Below are 22,142 nucleotides of genomic sequence, written 5' to 3' on the forward strand. Positions count from 1 at the left end.
TATAGCTTCCAAACTTTGGTATGCCACTATTTGGTGGTGAATGTAATAGGCTTGTACACCCAAGCGAGAAATCAATAGCAACACATGAACAAAAATTACAACAATTGAATTTGGAGAGAGAGAGAGAGAGAGAGAGAGAGAGAGAGAGAGAGAGAGAGAGAGAGAGAGAGAGAGAGAGAGAGAGAGAGAGAGAGAGAGAGAGAGAGAGAGAGTTGACATGAATTGGCAGAGTTTCACTTCCAAATACATTGGCATCCCTTTTAGGTGTTTCCTTATTGATTGATCACAAAATTACAACTGTTGAGGGTCTCCTTCTTTGCGATGGCTCCCAAGCTTATTTATCGGAAGAAGAGCCTTGGCCACACTTATAAAGATTCCAAAGGGTTACACTCCCATCCTCACTAAAAGTTACCCCATGTTAGCCATACACTGATTGTACAGATTGCCACGTCATTGTACGTGATTTGCGGCGCGATTTACAAAAGTTTGCTACATGCCCTTGTGTAGAGTTTTTGCGTCAAATCTTTTTAGATTTTGGTCCAGCTTCTTTAGAGGCCCTTTGTGAGGCCACTAGGACCATGCTACATTTGGAGAAACTGTCATTTGCTTGCTCCATGAGCTTTTGAATGCTCTTGGACTTTTGCTTCAAGCATTATTGCTAAATCTCTTTAGGCAATTGGCAACAAAAAAGAATGTTCTGAAAGGAAGCGACTAGTAAAAAGGTATCCCAAAACCGTTAGACAACAGGTAGCAAAGGTATCATCTTTCCACATTTGCAAATGGTCCCAAGCGGTAATCACATCCTTTGTTCATATTTCTCGGTCAACCATACTTAAGTGAACATTTTCTTAAACTTTACCCACGTTCTTGGAGTTTTACTGTACAGAAGCAAGGTCGACCACCATGTCTGAGCATTGCCCTTGAGCCGTATTTGGTATTTTGGAGGCTTCAGAGAATTTGCCCAAGAAAAGGCAACGTCAAATTGCTGAATGTAAGAGAGGGCTCGATGGGAATCTTTGTAGCCCAAAAAGGTGTCAAACCTTACTGCTTGACTCCCATCTTGAAATCTTAGGGCTTGACCCATCCTGAACTCTTTGATCTTCTTTTTCTTCTTTTCAAGTTTGTTGCATTGAGAGGCTCTTAACATGCAATTTTGCTTTCTACCATATATGGTACCAAAACTGTGGGTATCACCGTCTGAACTGTCTGAAGAGGACCAAGTCTCCTCCTCTGGATTTCTAAATTGCTTTCGGTGCTTTCTAGACTTCTTCTTGTATCTGCTTTTCATGCTTTTTGGTCTATCTCCGCTTCTTCTGCCTCTTCTAATCCTTAGTGGAACTAGAGGAAGAGGAACTATCAGAGTTGTCTCAAGACAATGAGGAACCGGAATTATTCTCGAAGTGAATATGCTTCTTGGATCCACTAGCCACGTCAAAAGTGGATTGTCGGCCCAATTAATCAGGAAAATCATCTTACTTTTCGTCCGAGAGTGCTTTTTGGATTTCATTATCTGATTGATCTTCTATTCAAGAGCTTCATCAAACTGTTATTGCGAGTACAGTTTCTACACCTAGTCTTCATGGCCGACTTGATAGGTGAATGGATGGCTTTATGCCATCGAGAGTGAACTTCATCAAGCGGATGATTCTTCAAATACTTAACGTAGTTCGGGTCCTTCGAGTACTTGATCATTCTCATTCACAGGTATCAACCTGTACTATAGTCATAGTAACTTGAAAACTTGTTTCGTCCCTTTGAAACGAAACGAAACTCCAAAACACTTGAAACTTTTTTAAACAAACATGGAATAAGGTGATGAAACAAGTATTCAAGGTTTGATATAAAATTTGAGGTCTAGTTTAGAATGTCATAGTTGGCCATGTTTCTAGCACAAAAGCAAGTGTTTCTTCTCTGTTTGCATGTGAGCCACAACACAAAGGCATCCGGTCTCATGAAGACTCTCTCTCTCTCTCTCTCTCTCTCTCTCTCTCTCTCTCTCTCTCTCTCTCTCAATTTTTCAAACCATATGCATACACATTTAAGGCTAACAAGTTCCCGTGACATGTTCTCACGATTGCATGTTACCCAAGGCTTGCTATTGACCTTTATGGTATAATTTTGAGAATTATATAATGCAATGCCCTTGGATGCAAATGTAACGTAGCTACTACCGAAAGTGCTGAACTCTAGGTATTATGTATCCTGCAATCACATAGAACCAACTTGTTTTTTCTTGGCATCTTCGAAACAAAACGAAGCGAAACACGTCGAAACAATGAAACGACGAAACACACGAAATGTTTCTTATTACTATACTTGTAGTTGACGCTGGAGAGGGGGAATGGGGAAACACACCCGACACAACAACACAGGCCTCTCTGTAGCTCACCATATCCACAACACCCCTATCCTCTCAGAAAACACCTTCAAAAACACACTTCACACTAGCAGACCACTGCTGCTCTTTTCCCAATGCTCACACATTCCACAAGTCCACCACACAACGCACACCTATTGCCACGGTCGTTCTCCACCCTTACACACACACACACACACACACACAGTTGCTCAATCTCACCCTCACACAAAACACCGTGGATTCGGGGGGGCACACACATCCACACTGTCGACACCGCGGGGGAACACAAGAGCAGGAGAAAGAGAAGGGGGGAAGGGGAAACGACAACACAAACGGGGCAACAATGGCTTGGTTATTCTTCAAAAGGCATGTACAAAGCTTGCAATGCCATCATAATGGCCATTTTCAAGAAAAATTACAAAGGGATTTGACAGGCACACTCCTTTGCCAAAGAGCTCTCCTCTGCAGGCTTCAAACGGCACCAAAAAGCCCCTAATTTGATTAAAAAATGACTTTTGTAGTGGGGGGCCTTCAACTTTAGAATCTGCTCTCCCATTGGCCCATCTGGCATCCCAATTTGGAAACTTAAGGAAGGGGAGAGCCGCCTGATTTCATCTGCTCTCTTTGGCTCTCTTTGCACATAAGGGGGGGTGCACTAGCGATGTCGCTAGTGCCCCTAAGCATTTAATAGATTGGCCAAGGGGGACTAGAGGGTTAGGGTTTAATAAACCGTAACCCTCCCAACTTACCAAGTATGGCCGAGGGGCCCTAACCCTAAAAATAAAAGCAAAAACCCCTCCTCGAGTGGATCAAAAGCTGGTGCTAGATTTTCGCAAATTGCACTGCAATTTATAGGTAGCCACGTGGCAATCCGTACGGCCTAATCTGGAGAGATTTTGACGCAAGGTTTTTGGGGAAATAGTTTTTTGACATTATTAGCTTTTGGGGACACCCTGGTTTTGGGGCCCCATGTACTCTTTAAACACAAAGCTAGGGCCCTGTTCTTGGACGATTAGCTTGGGAGCAACTCCAGAGAGAGGACCCTTGGACATTGTACCTTGTGAAGCATCAATAAGAAAGAAATACCGAAAGAGACGCGAGTTTTTGGGGCCAGTGCATCTGGAAGCGGAACTCCGTCGCTTCGTGTCGTTTCTCCTCTCCTCTCTCTCTCTCTCTCTCTCTCTCTCTCTCTCTCTCTCCATTCAAGTTTAGTTTAGTTGTTTGCATTTTTCTCACATGTGTTGCTATAAATTTCTAGCTTCGAGTGTCCAAGCTTATTACAGTGGTATCAAAGCTCAAGCGATTCTTCTTCTACGAAGGATCTGATCCCTTTTATTGGAGCACACATGTAATCTCGCAGTGAATACGGTAAAGAAGAAACTGTTTCTTTTGTGCAAAGTTTTTGTCTGTGCCAGTTTCTGCATACCAGGATCCTTACAGTCTTCTTCGGGTTGTGCTACATAGCACGTGTTGGTCTCGCTTCGTTTCTCCTCTTTTCGGACAGTTTTCACATCAGGTGCAGACACTCGCCATGACTGACAACAACATAGATGTGTTCAAGATGTCTGTTGCTGAGGATAAATTGTATGGGGACAATTACCCAATGTGGGCTTACATGATGAAACATGTTCTTGTGTCCAAGGGCGTTTGGAATGTTGTGCAGGGCATTGATGTACGTCTTGGTTCTGTGGATACAGGCGATGTTGAAGCTGTTGCAGGTTTTGGTGGCAGGATTGTTGTTGCTAGAGCTATTTTGCTCATAGCGGAGCAAGCTCGTTGGGATGTTAGAGTTGTGCAGGCTCATGCATTAATTGCATTATCTATGCAACACACTATTACGCCTCACGCAGCTAAATCAACTAAACAGTCTTGTGATATTCTAGCTGGTCTTTATGCAAGTCGCAATGAGGTTGAAATTTCTTTGCTGCATAAAGAGCTGGAGTCGAAGACTATGCATGAGAAAGATGACATGGACACTTTCCTTGCTGGTATCAAGGATATTAATGAGCAACTCATTTCTGCAGATGAAGTCATTTCAGACACTTCCCTTGTGTAGATTGTTCTTAATGCATTGCCAGATTCCTATTAGACTTTTGCTAGTACTTGGAGACTTATGACCCAAGGAAATCCCGATGTTGTCAAGTTTGATGCATTATGCACATTGCTGTTGCATGAGTCACTTTCAAGAAAAAACAGGGCTAAACAGGGTGCTGTTTAATAGGCTTTTATTTCTGCTCAAAGAAAAGGTGGTAAAAGCAATGTAGCCACTTCTCATGGTTCTTCAGCGAGTAGAAAATCACTTGTTTCTAATGCATTTGCCAACAACACCTCGTCTAGGAATTCTGGTGAAAAGGGCAAAAAGAAGATGCGTTGCTATTATTGGAAATCTAATGATCACTTGATCAAGCAGTGTCCTAAGTTGAAGGCAAAAGAGGCCAAGAAGAAAGAGGCAGGTTCTACCAGAAGTGCAACTATTGTAGGATCTTTTGTGAAAGGAGATTGTGATGCTTATATAGATGCAAAGTGGGCATTTAGTGTAGAGTGCACTTATGATCCTTTTACCCATGATGCATGTATGTCGGTTGTTGCAGATTCACATATGTGATACTTTGACAGTGGTGCTACAAAGCACATTACATCACATCGTGTCTTATTTACCTCTCTTGAGGTTGTCCTTCATAAAAATACTATCACTTGTGCCAACAATGCCTCTTATCCGGTGTCGTGCAGCTCCGCTCCCATGCTAAGAAATATGCCAAGAAGATGCAGATTAAGCTTATTGAAAGCCTACTTGATTAATGGTCAGTGATGAGGGCTTGTTAACAGGCCAAGCTTAATGATTAATGTATGCCTAAAAGGGCCAACAGATGCCTGAATGATGCTAAAAAGGACTATGCTTGAAGTGAGCACAGATGGAAGATTATGATCTAGAACTGTAGTGCTTGAAGTGCTCTCTACCGGCCTGTCTTTACGGCTCGTCGATTGGAGCTACGATGAAGAAGTTATGGCAGTTTAAAGTTCAAGTCGATTGCAGATCCGTACCGGATTGGGCAACTGCAGCTGAAGTGACAAAGATGAAATGAATGCACAGGCCTGAAGTGCTCACTTTGTAGAGCGCGTCGGTCTTTTCAGATCAGTGAACGGAGTTCCGGTTGCCAAGATAGGGTCCGTTAAAGCTTCAGCGGGGACCGGTTCCGTACCAGTCCGGTTTGCTCGGTCGGTGTGCCATCTAGGAATTTTACAACCTCATCAGGGTTTGTATGCTTCTATGCAGTTTGAGAAGTCTAAAGGAATTAACGGCTCGTCAGACCGAGTCCGGGTTCATGAGATAATATGGATTGAGGCTGGTGTCAGCTGTCGGCACTGTGCTGAGCTGGATAATTTTGGCATTATCTGGTAATCTGATGCAAGCTATAAACAACCGAGTGCGAAGAGAATGCCTTTCGGCAAGTGCAATCACCTATGCATGCATCTTGGAACCATGTGGCATTATTTGAGATGCTGGTATACACAGTAAAATTTACGAAGAAATTGTTAGTTAATGATTGTTGTGGGAAGATGTCGTGCTTGGCAATTTGTTTTTGATGCTCACTTGTAGTTGGCAATGCTTCGGCCGGCATGCGTATCAAATAAGGTGCCTTTATGCATGACAAGAGGGAAGTTGTGCTCGGTGATGCTTTGGTCGGTATGTATGCTAAATGTGCCACCCAATGAGGCATATGCCCGCCCGCCCAAAAGCTTTAGACAATTGGCTGCCCCAGAGGTTTAACCAAACGCCCGCCCAATGGGATAAATGAGGGAAAAATAGTGGGAAAGGGGGAAAAAAATAAAAGCCTTATGGCGTGGAAGCAGCAGGCAGCGAGGGCGTAGCGTGCAGGAGGAGAAACGAGCTGGTGATGGCCTGCTCGGGCACGGGATGAGACCGCCGTAGGAAGGAAACGTGCGTAGGATCGCCTCGCGCACAAATTCGGCACCACTCGCGTCAATTTTTGTGAAGGCCTGATTTCGATGCTGCCACATCATCGAGTTCATTCATGTCCCTAGCAACGATGGCGCCGTCGTTGCTTAGGGGGAGAAGGTTTTTTTTAGGGCATAACAAGAAGAGTTAAAGGGGAACCAAGGCGAGGAGAACCAAGGATAGGAGAACCAAGGCGAGGAGGACCAAGGATAGGAGGACCAAGGATAGGAGAACAAAGGCGAGGAGGACCAAGGCGAGTAGGTGAAGGGAGCCAAGGCGAGGTCTCTCTCTCTCTCTCTCTCTCTCTCTCTCTCTCTCTCTCTCTCTCTCTCTCCAATCAAAGCAAGAGAGGGTTCTCTATCTCTCTCTCTCGGCCATGGCGACATAGGGGAGCCAGGAGGGTTAATATCTCTCTCTCTCTCTCTCTCTACTGTGGAGAGCAGGCTCGAGGCTTGAAGCCGGTGAAGCACTAAGAAAGGGAAAGCTTGGACAACCAAAGCAAGAAGGAATTTCTCTCTCCCTCTCGAGCTTGGTGGAAGCAACAAAGGCTCTCGAGGTGAGATTGGTCAAGCCATGGCTCGGAGCTTGGTCAAGGCAATTGCATGCAAGGAAGGTGCTTTAAAGGGGATTCCAAGTGAGGCTTGAACAAGCCAAAGCAAGAAAGGCTTGTCGAGGTCGAGGCAAGTAAGCAGCGAGAAGCTCGAGTCGAGGTCATGGAGGGGAAATCTCTCTCTCTCTCTTCCGAGCTTGGACAAGGGAATCTCTCTCTCGTTCTTGAGCTAAAGAAGGGGCAAGAAGGGATTCGAAGACAGTAATTGAAGACATATCAAGCAGTAGAACAACCGATCTAAGAAAACCGGCACAGTAGGATTTTGTTCATCACCGGCAACTTAAATTAATTATTTATTTTTGATGAATCACGGAGCCGTTAACAGCCCGGGTAGTTGTAACGGGAGCCTTAACTCCTTGATTTCAGTGAACCTAAGAGTCGGTGTTGTTAACAACCCGACTTGGCTATTGCCAGCAGAATGTACTCAGAGCTTAAATTGATTAATTGAAGGTTACGGTGATTGACAGAGTCTTTTTCACCTGTTGTTCTTGTTCTCTAGACACCTCCCACAGCCAAAGGCCCGGCGCTTGCCCGGCTCATGTAGCGAACACATATCCCCCGACATCTTTGGTGAACCCGACGCGAAACGAGCCGGGGTTGGAGGTAAAGATGGAGATGCCAGAACAGTTAAAGCAATTTATTGAAGATTTCAGTGCCAATGGATTTGATAAAAATCTAGCAGTTGCAGATTCGCCAAAAATGATAGAATTGGTTCAGGGATATCAGCAAGAAGCAAAAGCCATGCAGATAAAAAAGCAGATTGATGATGCTGTAGAGCTAGCACTTGATGCTGTATGTGAGCAGTATTATGTTTTTTAGGGATATGATCCAGAAGGTTTTATTGCATGTTAGGAAGCTGAGATGAAGAGCCGAAATGTTCCAGAAGATCGGATGATTGTAGCTTTTGAGGAGGTTGTAAACTCCGATTTTAAAAAGCAGGTTCAAGAACTAGCAGAAGAATATCCCACACGGTGGGAGTATTTTGCAGAGGAATTTATTTACGAAAGCTCAAGGATTCTAGATCGGGAAATAAAGGAGATTACTGAACGAAATAAGGTTGTCTTCAGTAAAGGTAAAGGGGATCAGATGCAGATCCTCAACTATGATGAATTCTGGGAGCATATTTCTGCAAGAAGTAAAGCCAAAGAGAATGCTAAGCTAGAAGTAGCAGATTCAGTTCGAGAGGAGCATATTTTGAGCAATGAAGAAAAGGTAAACAATGAATTTGATGCTGAAACAGATTTTTGTGAATTTTTTTCAAAGATTGCTTGCATGGACGCTACCTCTAATAATGGTTCCAATGAAGACATAGACTGTACAACAAGTGGTTTGCAAGTTGTTGACCTTGACATGGGTTATTCTGAAGGAGTTAATCAAGCAGATCAGCCTCTACAGGATATTTCTAACACTATCAGCACTATAGCCGAGCAGGACAACATGTTTGGTACAGATGATTGCATAAATAAAGATATTATATACATAGTAGCTGATGAAGTGACTAAGATTGTGGACCCAGCACATGATGAGCCTGAGGATGTCAATGAACCTATGATTGCTACTAACAATATGCTTGCAGATGATGCTATCATAGAAGAGGATGCTATAATCGGCGAATTTTTGCCTAGATCTGAAGGAGCTGATCATGACAGTATAGAATAGCTTTCTGATGCATATACCTCTTCAGAGGGGGTGCCAGATGAGCTTTTACAGCTCTATAATGTATTGCTAAGTAACATGGATGCAGATGAGGAAGCAGAGGATGATATCGAGGAGTATGAAGATTGCTTGGATCATATTGATTGTGAACAGGTTATCGACAGGGATTTTACATATACGCTTGTACATGGACTACATGAGGAGATAACTCCTACAGTTTTGATTAATGTTGAGACTTCTAAGAGTGATTTTCCCGAGGATGCTACGGATGAAGATCTACAGGATAAAGATGCTTTGCATGATCAAAATGAAAATCCAACAGGTAAAAATTCCTTTGATGATATAGGTCGAGAGACTCCTAAGGTTTTTCGTGATGGCTATGAAGCTAGAGGGAGTGATGATGCTAAATCATCCTTGGTATTGCAAAAGGTGCACAGGGTTTTTTATTTGCTTGGACAATGTGCCAGATGTGGTTGGATTTGGATGCTATTCCTATTGATGCTTATGTCAGTGATGTCTTGGCTGCCAGTAAAAGGGAGTCAGATATCTTTAATGCTTTCTGGTAACGAGCTTAAGTTGCCAGCAGTTTATGGGATGTGGGTGCTGCACTATGCTTCAGGTGAAGCTGTAGTATATTGTAGAGCCCATCAATGCTATGTGATCTCAATGGTGTTTGATCCAAGAGATTCTAAGGATATTCGTAAGCAGATTCAATATGGATGGGTATTGTTAAGTATGCATAGCAATTGCGTACTATTTGAACCAGAGGTAGCATATTTGCACTAGAAATGCTTGATGTTGATTGATACAGGAAATGTATGCTCATGTGGATATTATGATGTCCCAATGTGTGGGCAATTCCTTATTATTCCATTTGATCCTGGGGGTTACTAAAGTGCAAGTTGCAGATGCAGAGGATACGAGATGCCTGATGTAGCAGGCTACGTGATGCAAGGTTTTGTTGTCTAGATTATGTTAAGTCAGAAGAGTGTTTGCTTATGCGTTCAATAAGATTACATGGTTGGCTTCCAAATGACTTCTTTGGACAATTGATGAAGTATCTTCACATCTTTTGAGTTGGTTCTGCTACCAGAACTTGAGGCAAAGGACTTGACGGCCATTTCGTGTGCAGACAGAGTAAGGCATACTTGAGCTTGACATGGTTCCTTAAAGAGAGCTTAATGGTCAAGCCGTGTGCATCATTAACTGGAGCACTTGAGTCTGGCGGGGTTCACTAAACAAGTTATCCATGATTGAATGCTTTGAAGATACGGCAGATACAGTTCAGAGATTTTTGATGAACAACTACCTAATGATTAAGTTAGCACATTGATGATAGGGTATAAGCCTTATTTTATTCCTTATATGTTTACCAGTTAAGTGAGTCTTCAAAGGGTTTCATATGTAAATGTTTAGCATGCACATTTTGGGCATCCGAATTTTGCCAGTTTAATTTGTCTGTAGAAATATGGCTTCTTTGCCGCCTCTTGAAGCACCTATGAAGCATGTTTGTGAAGGCTATATTTTGGGTAAGATGGTGCATTCAAAGTTTCCAAAGGATGGTTCAATTAGGGCTACATGTAGATTGCAGCTTGTACATAGTGATGTTTATGGGACCATGCAAACTCCGTCCTTGGGCAATTACCTTTACTTCATGACTTTCATTGATTATTACTCCAAGCATGCATGGGTGTATCTGCTTAAAGCTAAGTCATAAGTGTTTAATTGCTTCGAGCAATTTCTAGCTATGGTTGAAGATGTCTCTAAATGTACTATGGGCACCCTCCGTTCCGATTGAGGGGTGGAGTATGTCTCATGAATTTAATGCATTTCTGGCTAGTCGTGGGATAAAACACCAATGTACAGTACCGTATACACCTCAACAAAATGGTGTTGCTGTGTGCTACTAATGTACTCAATGGGTGTCCTATGAAAGCTTTGCAGTCTCTGACTCCATATGAAGTATGACATGATAGAAATCAATCACATGTGCGTTTTTGGTTGATTAGCTTATGCTTTGGTGCCACAAACGCAACGCATAAAATTGGATGATAAGGTTGTCAAATGCATTTTTGTTGACTATAGTATTGAAAGAAAAGGGTATAGGTTGTACCATCCGCAAACAAAGCGTATCTTGGTTTTACGAGATGTTGTGTCTGTGAAAGCTTCTGTTCAACCCCTGTTGTCATGTACTAGATAAAGTAATGTAAGCTCACATGACATTTATGAGAGTTTGTTACCTCTTTTCATTGGTGGAAACTTGAATGTAAATTCCAATGAGGAAAATGTACAACCTATGGGGGTTTTAGAAAATGCTACGGATCAGCCTATTACTGATGCAGATGTGCATGATGTACTTGATGAGGAAAGGGTTGAGAATGAGCATGCTAGAGGTATGCCAAAATGGTTGGTGCATACTTTGCGTGACAGTAAATTGGATGCACCTTTGTCTAGTCGTACTCGTTCAGGTTCTCGCCATGCATCTTATGCATCAGATTGTTATGCTTTGGCTGTTTCTAGCTTATGTGATGTGGAGGAACCATTGTCTTTTGATGAAGCACAGAATTTAGAAAATTGGATGGCTGCCATGCAATCAGAATATGATGCAATTATAGAAAATGATGCATGGACTTATATGATTTGCCTCCTGGCAAAAAGGCCATTGGTACGAAGTGGGTTTACAAGTTGAAACGTACGCTGGATGGTGACATTGATGGCTATAAGGCTCGACTTGTTGCAAAAGGTTATGCACAACAGAAAGGCATATATTATGAAGAGACTTTTTCTCCCACTTGTCGTATGACTACTGTGCGTTTTCTATGTGCATCGGCAACTCATTTTGGATGGGGTGTACATCAATCAGATATTGTTACTACTTTCTTAAATGGTGATATATTTGAGGAAGTTTATGTAATGCAGCCTTGTGGTTTTGTCATTAAAGGGCGAGAAGAAAAGTATGCAAATGTAAGAAAGCTCTGTATGGGTTCAAGCAATCTCCCCGTGCTTGGTATGAGAAAGTTGGCACTCATTTCGTTAAACGAGGCTTTCGTAATAGTCCAACAGAAAGCACTTTGTATGTAGAGTGTGAGCGTGGTGTACTTCTCATCGTCGTTCTTTATGTTGATGATTTGTTGATCACTGGACCCAATGAGACATATTGTTGACTTTAAGGTTGATTTGAATGCTACTTTCAAGATGAAAGATTTGGGGCTGTTGCATCATTACTTGGACATACAGTATAAGTAGTGTGATAGTGGTATTGCATTGTGTCAAATAAGTTACCTAGAGACATTTGCTATGTAAGTTTGGACTTGAGGACTGCAAACCTATTGCTACTCCGATGAAAACAGGTTTGAAGTTGAGTGTTCATGATGCTGGTGATCCTGCCGATGTCACTCTTTTCCAAATTGCTGTTAGATGCCTTATTTATGTATGCAATACAAGGTCGGAAACTCACGGGTCAAGAGATTTATGCATAGCCCAAGGTCTAAGCATTGCCAGGCCCTCGAGAGGATTTTTCGCTAGTTGAGTGGCATTTTGCATCGATCTATAAGCTCCTACACAGGAATGCGCACTTCCGTGACATGAGCAGGCCCTTCCCAAGATCGGCGCGCATCTTCAAAATCTGAATGTAAACATTCTTTGATAATAGTCATGGCATCCATAGCCGAATTCTCCATGGCTTTCCAACTCTTGTAAATGCACTGTTTAGGCAAATCAATCGCTCATGTCCAATTGTCTAGTTATGCTAAGGTTTAGTGCTGACCATGTACATTGTGAAGGGCTGCTTGCGCATGCTAACGGTATGACCTGGTAGTTGCACGGACCTATCTCCAGGCTGCTTGCCTGAGCCTTCTTTTCTTTACACAAAGGACCTACTACTGCACAGTGCAACCTCTGTCGGCATTAGCCTTGTTCCTACTGATTGGATGCCCCACACACACACACACACACACACACACACACACACATACACATACACACACACACACACACCCACACCCTCACCCTCACAGGCTGTACATAAACACACCCACCCTGAACAGAGAGCGTTGGTGATACCCACACACTCTCTCTCTCTCTCTCTCTCTCTCTCTCTCTCTCTCTCTCTCTCTCTCTCTCACACACACACACACACACACACACACACATACTTTTTTTTTTTTGGTGTAAATCTGCTTTGATTAATTTACAAGTGGGAAACCTCAAAGTGAGGAAAACCCATGAAAAGAAAGGGATACAAAACACGGAGCACTATGAGGCTCCGAAGGCTAGAAACAGTCAAAATAAATCTTGTAGGTTTCAAGAGTGATGTCTCCAGCGTCATAGGCAAAATGCAGTGCTTGACCTAGAGATAATTTGAAATAGGGAAAGGGGCCAACAAGAGTGCCCTGGAACATTAAGGAGTTCATATGATGCCAGATGGCCCACATAGTCCAAAATCTGACCCAGGTGAAGAACACCGCAAACTGAGATTGCTGTGACCGAAGCACTTCAAAAAGCCAAAATCGTCTGTGAAAAGAGCCGGAAGGAAAACACAGCCGAAGAGCAATAGATTGTTGCCGAATGAAGGCTCTGGAGTGACGACAACACCACAGTAAGTGTGGCACTGTCTCGTCAGCTTCAAGGCATCTGGAGCAGCGGGAAGGTGCAATATGCCGAGCATGCAACACACTGCCAACAGGTAGAGCTCCCACCAAGCACCTCCACAAAAAAACACGTTCCTTCAAAGGTAGACGACTCTGCCAAATACGAGACAATGTGTGTTGCCACCACAAGGATGACTCGGAAAGCGACCATAGCTGATTACCCCGATGCACAATCCATACATCAGACTCAAGAATGGCATAGACACTGGCAGCTGAGATGCAGTCCAATCTAGTAGTAGCCAGATTCCAATCAGAGAAGCGAGAGTCTTCATCCAAAGGAGGAATGGGCGAATGAGCAGCAAGCATGTTTTGAATCTCCCGCCAGAGAGGAGAATAGTGAAGACCCAACCGAAAGCAGGAGACGGCATCAGCGAAAGAAAGAACATAACCCGAGTCATCAACCACCTGATGCACCTGACATATTCCTTTTTGGGAAAGAAAATACGCTTGGCGAGGAGACCGTTGAACCAAAGTCGAAGCAAAAACCCTACTCCAATGCAGACTCTCCAAGCGAAGAGAGTTACCCCCAAAGGATTGTCGACTATCCGAAGCCAATTGCGAAGTGACAACCTTCCAATCAACAAGTAGAGAAGAAGTAAAGGAACATCCAGGAATGTGTCCTTCAGGCTTCCCAAAAACAACATCCCAATAAGTCGGTTTCCAATAACCAAAAGAAGGGGTGACAATGTGCGCACATAAATGTGTGACCATGAGAGCCCAGGGTTGCTGTTGCTCCACCAAAGTTGGCAACAACATAGCTTTTCGAGCGAGAAGATGACGTCTCAAGTCCAAAATATTCAACCCTCCAAGCCGCTTGGGAGAACACAGCTTGTCCATAGATAGAAGCCGAATGCCCCGCTTGGTAGACGAGGTCCGCCAAAAATGTTCTAAAATATTGGACATGAGAGACTGCAAGCGCAACCGAGGCCAGGATAACAAAGCGCGCGCACACACACACGCGTGCGCGCGCACACACACACACACACACACACACTCTTACACACATGCGCATGCACAAATACACACTCTCTCTCTCTCTCTCACACACACACACACACACACTTTTTTTTGTTGTAAATCTTCTTTGATTAATTTACAAGTGGGAAACCTCAAAGCGAGGAAAACCCACAAAAAGAAAGGGATACAAAAAGCGGAGCACTATGAGGTTACGAAGGCTAGAAACATTCAAAGTAAATCCTATAGGTATCAAGAGTGATGTCTCCGGCGTCATAGGCACGCGCGCGCGCACACACACACTCTTGCGATTGACGAGAATGTTGCAAATGCTTGAAGGACTGTTTGGAGGCACACCTTTATCAAAAAAAGTATGTTGCTGTGTACGGATTTGCCATTTATCCAATTTGCGCTCATCATTATGTCGTATAATCGTGCGGGCTGAAAGTAATGCATTAAGTTTAGCCTGCGAAAGCGGGAGAGTTAGCCTTATGCATTAATTGTTGACATACATCTCGTGCGTGCTAAACATTTCCTCGTAGCCGAGACATATAATACTTGCCATAATCACTAACAATACATTGGATACGCATAACGAAACGGAACCACGTAGCATCCATGTCCGTATGTATATGTGAGATGAAGTGTGGAATTATATCCGTAATATGATTATATCCATAATCAAATTGCGGAAAGCTTCATGCTTCAGATGTGCATAATTTACGTGTAAAAGCCGTCACCTTGGCAAAGAAAAAACATCAAGTGATGGGCCAAAGCGCGAAGTTAGACATATGAGAGAATGATCCAAAAGGCCTAAAGTATAATCAATGCTCAGATCTCACACAAAGGCATCATACTCATGTCTGTGAAACAACATCAAGTGATGTGCCAAAGCGCAAAGTCAGACATATGGGAGAATGATCCAAAAGGCCTAAAGTATAATTAATGCTTAGATCACACACAAAGGCATCATACTCTTGTCTGTGAAAAAAATACCAATGATCAAGTCCGGCTCTGTAAGAGGATCGAACAATGTGTTGGAAAGTGAATTCTGCGTCTCTATCGTGTAAAAGCAGCTACAAGTCTAATGGATCACAAAAGCGCATCATATGATCCCATGCCTGGCATTCCACATGCAACATATACGATCGAACTTTAGTATTATCCACATGATTTGGAGCGTTATAAAAATCTCCACAAAGGAGCGCATCTGAACGCCAACAATAAGAAGAGATATCATGCCATAATCTGGCATGTTTGCTAGAGGTTGTGAAAGCACATACTCCTCCAAATCCAAAGACTTCCCCATTAACAATACATTGAACCACCATCCACTTACGAGCTGGGTCATTAAAGGCAAGAGTCGGTTGTAATTCATGACAAATAAGCATAAGCACTCCCTAGTAAGTGTCATTGCTTGCATAAGCTATCCAGTATTTGACAAAGTATGATGTTTGACCGGCAAAATGTTACCGATTATGCTCTTGAAGAACTACCACATGTGCCTTACATGTATGTACATAGTGCCAGGTTAGCCTCCACATGTTGTGATTGCATAACCCACGCACATTGTAAGAAATGCACTTCAAAAAACTATGCATACTATGCAATATGTACAAAGGGCAAAGGAACAAGATAATTAAGTGTTGGTGCCCATCGGCACATCCTCATCTGTTGAAGAAGTAACCGTAGGGACATCATGATAGGTTCTAGGAGACATGGTCTGAAGTGCATCCGGCAAAGCAAGTAGTTCACTTGTGACCGCTTTCTTATATGAACGCACCACCTTATCCCACGCCTCCGCCACCGATTTATTGTCATTGTATGGCAGCTTCGTTTGAGATGTAGCCTTCAAGGGGGGCACATAATTACGGGAGGAAGGTGGAGTACGAACCTTGACCGTGTTTTTGGAACGATCCAAGCATTCTGTGATGAGTCCTTATCCTTGCCTTTTTCCAATTCCCATTCTTTTTCTTTTGAAACCATGGGATGAGGTGTTGTGGAAAGCAAAACCTGCTTTTTTCTCCTTTATCCACAAAGGAAGGTGGTGTAGAAGTCAAAGCACTATTATGCTGAAGTTCTGGAGAGGACTTCGAGGGAAGAGAAGGATGTGCAGGTGGCAAAGCAGAAGGAGGAGGTTTGAGATGAGGCTCCGGACATTCTGATTGCATGTGACCAAATTCACCACATCAAAAACATGAGTTGGCAAATTTGCCCCATAAGACTCTGATAATCCTTGGTAAGAGCCGATGGCAATATGTGTGTCATTTGGATGTTAAAAAACAACGGGGACATTCCAAGCAGGGCATCTCTGGCTTCACTCTCGGCCAACAAGACCTCATAAAACCCATGGGCGCTGAAATAAACTCCTCGAACCACTTGCCACTTAAGCATAAAATCCACCCATTGTCTCACATCCTATGCTGTAGGCATTTTACCAGGAAAGAAAAGATTCAATGCGTATTGGGCAACAGGATCCATTAATTGTTGGACCGGAATAAAGACCTCTTTCTCAGGTTCTGGACCCTTCCATGCTCTACAAGCATCTGCAAAATTCTCATGTAGGCACTTCTTAATGAGAGAGAAAGCATCCGTCGATGGTGAGCCCATTGTTTCACATCGTTTGTAGATGCAAGAGGGATCTGTCATGTATCTTCAAAATTCGAACTGCAGCAGCTTTTCCAAAGCAGACGAACACACTCTACGCCTAAAACCCACTCTCATAGGTGCTCACACAACGGCACTCTTTTTTGATTTTTCAACCTCCCTCTCTCTCTCTCTCTCTCACACACACACACACACACACACACACACACACACCAGGGTACGAAACATGCACAGATAGGGCACGCCACACACACATTCACTCCCTTTATAAGCACACACATCAAAGCAAAACACCAGCCCTGAACAAAATCTCTCCAGAACTAAGGGTATCCTGTGCAGGTGGTTGAAAGCTTCTGGAAGGGTGAGTACTGCGAAGAGAGCATAGGGTGCAGGTCAAGTAGGGCAGCTCGCATAGGTCACGCATGACAGCTCGCGCAGGACTGCTCACTTAGCTCACCAAAGAAGCAAAACGTTAGATCTTCACTTACACACACCACACACACACGTGCGTGCTCACAAATACTCTCTCTCTCTCTCTCTCTCTCTCTCTCTCTCTCAATTTTTATAATGAACACCTATCCTTTTTTTGCATGTAAAAGATCCTTCTATTAGTTTTTGAAACTGGGAACAAGTCCTACTCAAGTTTTGGCTTTCTTAGCAAGAGGTTGCTCCGGAGTCTTATCGCCTTTATTGGGACATACACAGGAGGTGTGTCCTGTTTGGAAACATTGAAAGCAATTTTTTTTTTTCCGAGAAAGATCCTTCTATTAATTAATGAAACTGCCCATAGGGCTACAACCACCTCTGCAAGAGAGGGCTACAACAATCATGATGGGGAAACTCTCCCAATGAAAAAACAGCATATGTACAATGAGGCTAAATCAAGAGATGGGAGGATGGAAAAGCCACACAGGTGGACGGTAGTGCCATTTGAGCACACCTTGGACCATGGTGAAAAAAGGCCCAGGACGCCAGAGTCGAAGGAAAGCCTCTTTGCGCTCTCGCATGCGGTTCGAGCTGCCTTGGAGTCTCTCGAACTGTCCTCTGAGAGTATGTATCAGCTCTAGCCAAAGATCCCGAACAGTCTCTGCTGGTGGTACAAGCCGAGCCTCGAAGATGCGGAAGCAAAGGGCCCGCCTGATGAACCAGTGTTAGGCCATTGATGAGCTCCCAACATTCCTCTCTCTCACTGCACCACTCCTGTGGAGTAAGCTCTGTAGCAGGCTGGAGTGTAGGACGACCTCTTGCATCACTATCATCGTGCTGGTAGAGGATAGCTCAAACTAAAGTGCCGGGCCGGTGAGAGTGGACCAAGCAGCTGCCCCCCAAGTGTACTATCGATCTGTAGAAAGAGCTGGCATCAACCGAAGAACACGAAGCCACATCTGTTGTGCCAAAGGACAATCCCAAAGACAGTGATGTTGACTCTCCACAAGATGGTCACAAGCTGCACATGCGGCCTAGAGACCACTATGTACAAGCCAGCTCCCAACTGCTGTAGCTCGGTGTGCAACTAGCCACTGGAACAAGGTGACTCGCTTCGGCTGTCTGGAGTCCCACAACCTCTCCCAAAAAGCTGCCAAAAACTCAGCTGTGAGACCCTCCTCTTGCCAATGAGGTGCTGCAGCAGGATGAGCCTCTGTCTGCGCTGCTAGTATGTGACGTCCCACTCGAACAGCGTACTGAAAGAAAGGAACACCTGGATGGTCTGTTGAGGAGAAAGGGTCCCTCCAAAGCCACTCTCCAGGATCCTATTGCACTCGTGCCAGTGGACAGCTCTCCCAAGCCCACAGTCTCCAGTTGCCTGTCTCAAGAGCTGTTGGGTCGGGATCTATGACGCAAGTCCTCCCACAGATGCCCACCACACGGATCCTTTGAAAACAGCACTCTGTCACCTGTGGGGCCTCTACTGCAACTCGGTGTAAGCGTCCCTCAACATTGGAAGCATTAGCCTTCTTGCTGTAGAGTTTCTAGTTGGTGAAGCGTCAAACGAGGTCTTGCGGGTTCGATCAAATTGTTGCGAGAATCCTGAGGATTTGTGTGTTGTTGTCGAGGATTCTAAGTGTTTGTTAGTTGATCTTGTTCCAATCTTCCTTTCATAAGCTTATAGCCGACTACATCATGGTCCATGAGCTCTTGGATGGTAGAAACTTGCTTGGACAAACAGTGTCCAATCAACTACAATTCCCCTATCAAGAGGATACAAGGTACAAGAAAAAAGAAGGGACTCTCCATTAAGGAACACCTATCCTTAATGGAGATGGTTTTGTTGTTTGTGCTTGCATGAGCCTCTATGCTATTATTGTTTTCGTTTTGCCTCATGTTCGATATCAGATGCAATTTCTTCAAGAGTTATTAATTATTTAGCTGGAGGTGTTCAGGGAGGCCTTGGGAAGGATCTTGGCCACAGGGCATAGTCGGGTGCCTGTTTATTCAGGGAATCCAAAGAATATTACAGGATTGTTACTGGTCAGTTAAAGCCCCAAACCAGCTGTAATTGTTTAAGTATTCTATGAAACACTAATATAATGTCATGGAAAAATCTGTGTTTTCCTAAAAGGTCAAAAGTCTTCTCACTGTTCGTGCTGAAGCTGAGACTCCTGTAAGCGCTGTCTCAATAAGAAGAATCCCAAGGTGCCTTTCCTTAGTAATTTTTGACATGGTAGTATAGAAATTGTATTTGACTTCCATCATCTGTAGGGTGCCTGCAGACACGCCTCTTTATGATATTCTCAATGAGTTCCAAAAGGGACAAAGTCACATGGCTGCTGTAGTAAGACAAAGTGCAATCACAAAGCCGGCTGCCGCAAACCGTATATCTAGGCTAGCTGATGAGAGCACATTTACAGTTTCAGTTGATGATGAAACCAAGGAGATTGATGTTAGGGTTGAGATCCCCAAAGATGGCAGCAACATTGGAAAACTTGATGACGAGCTGACTCAACAAACAGAACCAAAGCCACCATCAACAGAAGTTTCTGATGATCTAGAAGAAGGTGAAGTGATAGGCATCATCACACTTGAGGATGTTATTGAAGAGCTTCTCCAGGTAAGCTGCTCAGGCTTCTATAAATTAATGGTTGTTTGGTTCCAATAACACGTGTCTTTTCCAAATTAAAAAATGCTTTTGACTTATACATGGACTAAAAAATTTGATTACTTTTTGTGTAAAGATCGGGTGTTACGTTTATTTTGTCAAACTGAAGCTCATCTAGAATCTAAGAGAGCACATATTGCACTTTCCTTTAAGGGTGAATGTGGGCTTATCTTGGACTCATCTAGGTGTATCATCTAGAATTTAAGAGAGCACATCTTGCAGTCGAGTTCTAGCATACTCATGTCAAGTTTAGCTAAGTTCTTAAATCTAGTAGCCTCCTTTTTTTTTTGTGTGTGTGTGTCTGTGATTTGTGGACAGGAGAGAATCATTCTATGAAATTCTAAAGAACGTAGACCCGAGTTTAGAGTTCAGAGATGCTGATCGCTAAAATGCTTCTAATAAAGAAGCTTTCTGCTGCCGCCGCTGTCACTGCAGGTCACCCCCGGAGAGAGCCCATGGGTGTCCACTGTGAGCCTCGTCCTTGTCATTATCACCACTTTGATGGACCCTTCCCTACTGGTTTGTGTGAGTGAGTTAGGGTGTGTATTTCGATGTGTGGGCTTTATGTTCTTGGGTTTGTGCTTTGTGTTCCGATGTGCCTGTTTGGGGTTTGTGTGCACGCACGTGTGCTGAAAGGTGGCCATGGTATAAAGATCTTTTGAAATGAGCAATAAACATTTTAGCAAAAATTTAGTAAATGACGGGCATGAAAGTGGTCGGCCTCCATTGTACAAAAGACACACATAATGCCTGTTTAGGTAAGAGTTTCAAAAGCGCTCTTCCCAAGAAATTGGCAAAACCTATGTTTCCCAAGCTTTGTTCATCATGTACAAAAAAGGCTCTTTGATGAATGCCAAAATTGTACAAAAGACTCAACGCTGAGTCCATCTAAAACGAGGGACTTTCCAGCTGTCCCAAAATTCTTCTACTCAACTCTTTAGAGGTAGAAGCCAAAGAAGATGCATTGACCTCATTAAGAATAGGACATACATAGCTAAGCTCTAGTATCCACGAGTCAGGTAATGGAGGAGAGGCAAAAACTTCTTTAAAATGAGCATGAAAAGCGATGGACAATTCACGTTTGGAGAAGTGCATTCCCCATTTGACAACTTTTATGCTCATTAGCCGTTTGGGGAAGTACATTCCCCATTCCCCGTTGGAGAAGTACATTCCCCATTTGACAACTTCTTTAAAATGAGCATGAAAGCAATGGACAATTCACGTTTGGAGAAGTACATCACGACTCAAGTAACTCTGATTAACATGAAGCAAACACGACTGGTGGAGATATCCTCAGGTGTCTTTGAGGGATTGTCTTCCCGCATTGATTTGTTTTTCGTGCAGTACTCAGAGAGATGCGGTCCTATGTTCCTTCGCCAAAGGGGTCGCCTATGATACACTATAGATTCCAAACACTTTATGGTAAACATTGGACTACCTCTGCTAATATGGATGCTTTGATTGATCTTACTTCTTTCAGCAGGATAGACCTTAAGAGTGGATACCATCAGATTCGTATCAGGCTAGAGGATGTGCACAAGACTGTGTTAGGATGACGTTTGGTCTGTATGAGTTCTTAGTGATGCTATTCGGTCTCACAAATTCTCTTGCCACGTTTAATAGGATGATGGATCAGATTTTCCACCCGTATCAAGAGTTTGTCGGCACATTCTTTGACGACATGATAGTCTACTCAAAGAATAAAGAGGACCCTGACGGGTTAGTTGCTTCAAAGCCAGAGGACATCCGTGCAGTTGCCACCGGCCTTTTACCGTGACCTACTGTTAGTAGAGCCTCAGTCAGAGGGTCAGGATGCATGCAGAGAGCAGGTGTGGGCATAGATGCCTTGTCTTGTGACTTTGGAGATGTGCCAGAGGCTTGAGATGCCTCTTCAGTTAGAGGAGCTCTACGCGGCCCTCAGAGCAGTTCCCCGTGGTAGCTGTCCAGGTGAGGATGTTTTGACTCACAACTTCTTCTTAGAGTACTGGGACTTGCTTGGCTTAGATCTTTCCAGCGCTTTTCAATACATTCTACACACGGGAGAGATACCTGACAGCATGAGTGAGGGCCTGATTTACGTGATTCCCAAGGAGGGTGGCTCCTTGGATGAGATTCGACAGTGGCGACCCATCACCATCCTCAACTCAGTCTACAAAATTCTCGCCAAGGCTCTGAGTTTGAGGATTGAACCACTTCTAGAGAGCATCATACATGGGGCACATACATGTTTTGTCAAGGAGCGTAGTATCCTT

General features: G+C 43.7%; 1 protein-coding gene across 1 annotated transcript in view; it reads left to right on the top strand.

Annotated features, from left to right (window-relative positions):
• LOC147440510 (DUF21 domain-containing protein At4g14240-like) overlaps positions 1-22,142 on the top strand; it is a 92,784-nt gene that overhangs the window by 66,965 nt on the left and 3,677 nt on the right. The window contains exons 9-11 of the mRNA XM_086530224.1: positions 19,175-19,262; positions 19,354-19,427; positions 19,494-19,842. Coding sequence (XP_086386350.1) covers positions 19,175-19,262; positions 19,354-19,427; positions 19,494-19,842 — 511 coding nt within the window. The remainder of the gene's footprint in view (positions 1-19,174; positions 19,263-19,353; positions 19,428-19,493; positions 19,843-22,142) is intronic.

This window comes from Adiantum capillus-veneris, chromosome 15, assembly GCF_014529385.1.
Source record: "Adiantum capillus-veneris isolate H3 chromosome 15, ASM1452938v2, whole genome shotgun sequence".
In the NCBI taxonomy this organism is placed as follows: Eukaryota; Viridiplantae; Streptophyta; class Polypodiopsida; order Polypodiales; family Pteridaceae; genus Adiantum; species Adiantum capillus-veneris.